At 39.8% G+C, this 7,609-nt stretch overlaps 4 protein-coding genes across 5 annotated transcripts in view; 3 read left to right on the top strand and 1 right to left on the bottom strand.

The window, feature by feature from the left end:
* The window catches only part of LOC6572446 (synapsin), a 30,139-nt gene extending 26,569 nt beyond the window's left edge, over positions 1-3,570 (top strand). Inside the window, 1 exon segment of the mRNA XM_015166421.3 lies at positions 738-3,570. Within this exon segment, the coding sequence (XP_015021907.1) occupies positions 738-1,084 (347 nt within the window). The 3' untranslated portion in view covers positions 1,085-3,570.
* Positions 3,571-3,793: 223 nt separating this feature from the next.
* On the top strand, positions 3,794-5,121 carry LOC6572445. Of its 2 annotated transcripts, none has more exons than XM_001998517.4 (3): positions 3,794-4,329; positions 4,395-4,714; positions 4,780-5,121. In XM_001998517.4, exons 1-3 carry the CDS (start codon positions 4,087-4,089, stop codon positions 4,895-4,897), a joined length of 681 nt encoding a protein of 226 aa, XP_001998553.1. In that variant the 5' UTR covers positions 3,794-4,086; the 3' UTR covers positions 4,898-5,121. The 2 variants fall into 2 exon arrangements, with proteins under 2 accessions (XP_001998553.1, XP_032584133.1); XM_032728242.2 differs by having other exon boundaries at positions 4,182-4,329; positions 4,385-4,714.
* On the bottom strand, positions 4,947-5,974 carry LOC6572444 (multiple coagulation factor deficiency protein 2 homolog). The gene is made up of 4 exons (XM_001998516.4): positions 5,718-5,974; positions 5,569-5,656; positions 5,355-5,496; positions 4,947-5,297 (listed from the first exon to the last, which is right to left on the bottom strand). Exons 1-4 carry the CDS (start codon positions 5,873-5,875, stop codon positions 5,170-5,172), a joined length of 516 nt encoding a protein of 171 aa, XP_001998552.2. The 5' UTR covers positions 5,876-5,974; the 3' UTR covers positions 4,947-5,169.
* Positions 5,975-6,061: 87 nt separating this feature from the next.
* On the top strand, positions 6,062-6,858 carry LOC6572443 (UPF0691 protein C9orf116 homolog). Its single transcript, XM_015166420.3, has 2 exons — positions 6,062-6,300; positions 6,362-6,858. The coding sequence occupies exons 1-2, from the start codon at positions 6,162-6,164 to the stop codon at positions 6,565-6,567; spliced, it is 345 nt and encodes a 114-aa protein (XP_015021906.1). The 5' UTR covers positions 6,062-6,161; the 3' UTR covers positions 6,568-6,858.
* The last annotated feature ends 751 nt before the right edge of the window (positions 6,859-7,609 follow it).

Here is a 7,609-nt window from a genome sequence, read left to right on the forward strand (position 1 = left end):
CGCACGAATCTCCACAACGACACACAGAACTCAACACACACAGACAGGAACAACAACTATCTCTGAAGTACAGTAATTACTCGATAGAGCGCACCGCAAACTCAGTTAATTTCTCGGCTTTCTCGGCACGCACAACGAAACACACACACACTCATACATACAGAGAGACAGATACACAGACACACACACGCCAGCATAATCAAGTATCTAACTGAAGCTTCAAGTAGAACAAAATTCGATAGATGTGTTTTTCTTGCAACCGTTTCAGTTCTTTTATCTTAAATTTATCTTTGTCTATACGTATATGTGTATGTGTGAGTGTGTATTGCAGCGGAATGCAAGCAAACCTAGACCGACCCCCCGCCCCCACTCCCCTACCCACACCAAATATAGTTCAACACACGAATTCCAACTTGAATTCTATTGGCGAGATCCATTCGAACATCGCATGCACACACACACACACTCACTGTCAAGTTGATTGAGGACTCTTGCAAGACTCTGAAACTGCTCGCTGTCATACTCATACGCTCATTGTGATCGCATTTCAAGCCATCTCTCATCACTCACCTTAATCAGTTAATCCAGTTTGATCCGTGTGTAAGCAATTGGCAGACGTAGTGCTAATTTTAAGCGCGCTAGAATTGGCTCCCAACTGCACCCACGCAAAATTATTGTGCATTGATCTATTCATTATTGTTGGGCATTTATTAATTCGTGTGTGTTTGCATTCACAGCCTCGAAGCAATCGGATATGGACATCATATTCGGAGATGGCAAGCCAACCACAGCCTCCAGCTCGGGCAATGGCAAATACACGCGCTCCGGCGGCTCCATCTCGGATGCGGACATGATCTTCGGCGGACCGCCCTCCCACTACAAGACCGATCGCTTCGGCGCCTCCAAGAGCATGAGCATGAGCTCCAGCGGCGTTGGAGCCTCCAACTCCTACAAGATATACGAGGGCATACAGAATGCGGCCTTCAGTGACTTTAGCGATTCGGGCAGCGTGAGCAGCGTGAACTCAACTGGCAGACGCTGGAACGCCAAGCCCGAGGAGGAGGACGAACTGGATTTGAAATAAGTCCAGAAATACACACACACACTCACACTCATACAGAGACACACACTCGAATACTTCATGGAGCATTCATAGCATATCTCATTCACAAACACATTTAAACTATAGAGAATCTGTCTTTTTTCTGCCTCCGAAGTTTCCTGGTTTCATAAGGGAATGAACATGCATTAGCATCAGCAACAGCATCAGCATTAGCATCTGCATCAGCATTAGCATTAACATTATCTATATACACATTGAGTTACTATAGTTTTCACTATCGATACAAGAGTTTTATGAATATGCTACAATATCTATATGTACAATCTCCTGTTATTATATATATAAATAATATGTATGCAGTTACTTCTCATTTGCGATATGGTAGCAGGAAAGGAGAACTACTCTCAACTACTCACAATGTATAATTATAACCACCAAAGTAACAACAATAATAATGCAAGAATAGACCACACAAATATGCGAAACTTCGACGATGACTTGACTGGTTTTGCAACTGAGATGGATGTTAGGGATAGAGACGCAAGACGTCTGACATATAAATAAACATTATTGGGCGGCAGCTTGAATGATGGGAGAATATTAATAATTATTGAGAACAGTTTTATGGCATATTCAATGTTGCTAAATAAATACTATATTCGCAGGCGTATATTAAATGTTTTAACTTGCTATTGAATTTATTCGTATAATACTAAAAACCAGAAAAATAAAATACAAATTGTTATCGAGCGCGATGAATATTAAATAAATAAACTACTAAAAGGCACAGATCGTGAGTTCCGTTGAACTCGAGTGCTTAGATAAAAGACAATATTGAATGAAAATGAAACTTCAACTAATATATACTAAATGTTTACAATGCAAACGATGGTTATTAATGAATACTAATTTCAAAATAACAACTATACATAATATATGAACATATATATATATATATATAATATATGAGCAAATGTTACATACACAAAAGCTAATTACACACAAATTAAATGTTTATATGCCCACAAATATTATTGTACAACACATACATATACATACATGTGTATGCATACATTTATATATGCATGCATATACTAGTAGTTAATGTTTACACACACATACAAACGTACTCGCATAGCTACTCAAACAACAGCGAGCAAAGCAATGTTAAATTAAGGTAAATACGAAACTGAAACAAAAAGTAGAAAAATGAATGCAAATGGGAGATTGGAGATTGGAGAGGATCGATGCTCATGCAATATGGACTATTCCCAATTGTTGGATGCCACAACGAACATACAATATGATAGCAGAGAAGCCAACAGAAGTAGCAGACATATTGCATTGAGGAACTAGGTTAATGCGAAACTTTAGCCGTAAATATTAAATTGATTTTGTTACGCACATGTTTAAGCATTATTTTAACAATAGCTAAATATATATAAATATCTATATAGATTGATTTTGTTGTTACATATCGCGAGAAATAGTTAAACCAACTTTAAGCTTGGGTTGTATATTACAAACTTTTAGAATATGTATTTGAAAAGTGACGACCGTTATCTCAGTTAGTTACGAAATATACAAATCGAACAATAGATTCTGTTTTAATCCCAGCTCCCCTTTTAATATAAACTTTACAATTCAGAAATATTTCAATTACAAATATATATATATATGTATAACTCAAATTTAGTAGTGTTTTACAAAAGTGAAAAGTTTTCGGAATATGTATTACGAATTTAATGAATAATATTTACAAAGAGCTCTATCTTTATCATTTGAGTCCTGAGCTTGGTTTGTTCTCATGGCATAATGCATTTTAATTAATGAATATCATTCGAAAATACACACATACATATGTACATCATGGGCCACACATACATACATCATCATTTCGAATCGAATCCAATATCTACATACATATATTATACTCAACTGGCACATATGAAATCATATACAATTGTTTTACAAACATCTATTTACAATGGAAGAAGGTTATATACCTTCAAGACACACACTCACACACACATACAGGCTTTATATCATATATCATCACATCAAACAATATCATGGAGCGCATCATGAAATGCTGAAATCTAAGACACAAGAAACATAAAAGCAAAAGCAAATAAAATATTTAAAATTATACACGCATACTTATACATATATTAAAATAAATAAATACTTCTTTACATACATACTACGTGCAGATGTTGCAAAATATACCAAATAAATACTCATACTCGTATTATTGTGAAAGTATAGTATCTACGCACATTTATATATACATATATACATATATACATACATATATACATTATGTATTTGCATGTTGTCTGTAATTGCATAAAAATCGAAATTGTATGAATATTCATATTTATATATGAAATTAAAAGTTCTTCTAAAACAGCAACAACATTTGAGTAACAACAAATCAACGTTTGTTTCGAATCTGCATTAAACACGCATTCATACATACTTAACAAACAACAACAACAACAAGCAACACCCAAGTAACAATAAACGAGTTGATGATTGATACAAAAATATAAATAAATAACAACAACAAAAACTAAAGCAAAAACAAAAACAAAACTATGGCAATTGTGTTGGTTTACTTGAGGACACGCACAATTTCGCGTGCGTTTACCTGGAAATCTCTGACATTGGGCAGGTAAGTGGCGATCCTCGAAGTGGAAAAATGTGTGGCCAATTTCAGGCTAATGACACCAGGAAAACACTCTCGATCTTTCGCTGCCGCAAATGCCGCACTGTGAGCTCTCTTTAACGGTGCAGCCAGGCACAACATTCACCGGCGTCTCTGGGCCTCTGGCCTTGCCGCTGCAGCTACCTGCAGCCAAGCCAAGACGGAACCGTTTTGGCCACCAGATGTGCGACAGATAAAAACCAGGCACTTGCCGCAGCTCAGACCAGTTACGACGCGACAGCCACAGCAACAGCAACAACAACAGCAACAACAACTCGCACGCGATCTTTAACAAGTAATAATAATAAACAAAATGCTAGCCAACTGGATGCTTGGGCTCGCGCTGTCATTGCTGGCAATCCTGGGCTGTGGTCGGGCAGCCAGCGTAGCTGTGCAGCTGCAGAGCCCCGCAACGAATGAGCTGAACGACACCCAGACGGAGCTGCGACCGCTGTCGTGGCTGCGGAGCGCCCAGGATATGTTCGCCAGCCCGGCGGGGCATGTGGTCGTCCAGGTGGCCAAGGAGCTGCTGCATCGCTCCGCGGGCAATAGTCAAGTGCGTGCGCAGTTTGCATATTAACCAATCGAAAGATGATTACTGCATGTGTCAGCTATTCGCAGGTGCTCAGCTTGAACCTCACCAATCTGCTGATCATAGTGCTGCTCAAGGTGCTCATCTTCTCGGCCGGCCTGCTGGGAGCGGGCCATTGGAGCGGCGTGGGCTATGGCCATGGCTATGCGCGCTCCGCGTCGCGCATCGACGGCACCTATGGCCTGGGCCTCAGCTCCGGCGATGATTATCTCATAATGGGCTTTCTGGCCGCCCAGGGCGCCGGCCAAGACGACTGTCTGTATGCCGCGGCCTGCGCCTGCCCCAACGCGGCCTACGAGTACGCCAAGGCGGGCCGCGCGCTGCTGGGCGCCATCGATGTGTTCCAGGGGTGAGCTTGAGCCAATCTGTATTGAAATTGATTCACACTTTATTTATGGAGTCAACTATTTGCAGCGCACCGCTGGAGAAGCCGCGCTACAACGACCTCATCGTGCTAATGGAGCGCGCCGCCTACGACGGCTATCGAGGAGCCAACTGCAACACCACTCAGTCCTGCGATGGCCTCTTATAGCCCGCCTGCCCCGCCTCCAGCGCCTAATATACTAATACTCCCGGTTCAATTATTGTAGTACAAATGAAATATTTATTTAAATAGTGCTATTGTAGTATTGCTTTTGGCTGCGGCTTTATGGTGGTGTGTGTGTGTGTGCTAGTGTGTACGTGTGTGTGTTATGTACAGTCTCAACGGTTCAGCATGGAAATACACGTGTGATTTAACTAAGTGCTACAATTTAACTAAGCTATATCTATTATTGTATCAAGAGAAGTTCATCCGCACCCAGTTTAGCGGAGCATGTTCCGCTCCAAGGCCAGCTGCTCCTTGCCTCCGGTGACGGCCTTCACGAACTCCGGGTAGTGCAGCAGCCCGTCGTTGTTGTCATCCGCAATCAGCAGAAACTTGTCAATGGCATCTGTGAAATGATCGTAGGGTATTATGCCCATTCGTATAAGGATTCAACTCAACTCACCTATGAAGTGGTCCAGTTCTTCGCTGGCATTTGGCAAATAGCTGTCGCGTTGCTTGTTTTTCAGATAGTCGTAGTTGTGATGCATGGCCGACTGAATCATCTCCAGGCCGTCCAGAGCATTGTTATTGTCATTGTCGTGCGCCTATTTAAGGGTGTGAGTGTGAGTGTGTGGGTAAGTTAATGGAACTCGCAGCGAGCTACTGGAGCTGCTTACCTTGAACATGTAGAATATTTTCTCCTCCTCGCTCATGTCCTCCAGACTCGCCTGAATGCCCATATCCTTGAGGTCGTCATCAATGCGACTGTTGGGAAATCAAAATATTTATCTGCAAACTATTTACACTCCTCTCAACCAACACTCACTGCTCCTCATGGGTGAGATGCTGGTCGACTCGTCGTGTTTCCCCACGCGGATGGTGGGGTCCTCGCTTGACCGCCAAGGCCCCGTCGAACGACTGGCTGAAGCTGGCCATGCAGATGATGAAGTTAAGCACATTCGACAAATTGTACATTTTGTGCATCCGTCAGACCAAACAAGTTGCTGCCCAATTTGTGTATATGTTCATCATTCAGGGCTGGCATCTGCCCCCCATTTGTTGAACTGTCAAGCTGACAGCTCGCAGCGCGCATGCGTTGTTGTTGCCGCCTCGTCTGTCAGTTTCGAATCGTAACCAAGCAACCCTTGGGCGAGTGGAGTATTTGTTCGATATGCTCGGATTGTAGCACAGTTAACCATTTAACTAAAAACAACTCAGAACTAACAAATTTTACATTTACATATTTGAGGTTGCACTGATTTCAGTGAAAATGTGTGAAACTTTCTGTGATGATTTGGAGAGCTTCAATCCAGAAGCGGAATTTCTTAAATTTATCAAACGTAAGCCGCAAGTGCAGACGGCCAAGCTCTATGAGAATCTGCACAAGCGCGAGGATATCAAATGCCCCTGTAAGTGATCAGCCTCTACTTCTCGATCTACATGGAAATTATTCTCGTAATCCCTTCACAGATAACTTCAAGGGCTATGGCGTGGAGAAGGACACCAATACCATGTACCGCACTTGCAACTCTGAATATGGATACTATGCTCCGAATGCCTATACCATACCAACGCGTTTCTTTCCCCTCTCCCAGAAATTCTCCAACGATGTCGTGCGCTTTGGAATGTATCGAAATTTCTCGCTGAACACACATATGGACCGAACATTCTATTGAGATCCGCGTTGAGTCCCGATTCAGAGAGTGCGTTAATGTTTTTATATTTGTATAATCACTCATACTATGAATGATGAGCAACAAGTCAGCAAGCACAGTGAATGAAATCTGCTTGGACATCTTTTCAAATTTTTATACCACGTCCTCGATCTTACAACGATGCATGAAATACTTGCCACAAAATTACCTCTGACCACATTTACAATATTTAGACGTTGTACACATCCTTAGTTGCACAGTTGCAGAGCATAAAATTTATTGAAATAAAATTGTTTATGGTTAAAAGAAAAAGTTAGTTTTATTTTTGACTTTGAATTGAATTTATTTAAGATTTTAATTAAATTATTCCTCGAATAGTTTCTATACTAATGGGTAATTGAACGAAGAGTCTGCAGTATTTGTGCACGAATATTGAACTAAACGTTTATATATTTTTCAAAGAGATCATCATAAATATATTATATACATTATATTTCACATGTGAATAAATTTATTACGTATTTATATACTCATTCAAGGAAATATTGGAGTTGTATCATGTTAGTCTACCGTCCATCAGTCTGTCCGAAGCAATGTACACCATTTCCCCGCAACACATGCAATTTTCGAATCAAAAAGTGTCAAATTTTCCCTTATCCGAGCACTAGGCATGGCAAATAGACATGGAAAATGCATTTCCGGCCACTGAAAGATTGGATATACCATTTGGGGTGTGAAAATGGGGTAAATGATATTATGTAGTCAGTAACAGCTGATTACAACTTATTTCATTTATTTAAATGTATGAAACAACAAATGAATTTTCGTTTATGGTTATTTATTGATTTATAAAATAATAAACCAATAAATATACTTATAAGCTTATTTATTAAATTATTTATATTATCATTTATTTATTTCGTTTCTAATTCATTAAATTTACTATTATTATAGGTCTATTAATTAATTTTTTAATTTTTTTTTTTATTTATTCATATATTTATTGACTTATTTCGTTATTTGTTGTTTATTTAATTATTATATTTAAATATTTTTTATTTCT

Source organism: Drosophila mojavensis, unplaced genomic scaffold (genome assembly GCF_018153725.1).
Source record: "Drosophila mojavensis isolate 15081-1352.22 unplaced genomic scaffold, ASM1815372v1 contig_19, whole genome shotgun sequence".
Lineage (NCBI taxonomy): Eukaryota > Metazoa > Arthropoda > Insecta > Diptera > Drosophilidae > Drosophila > Drosophila mojavensis.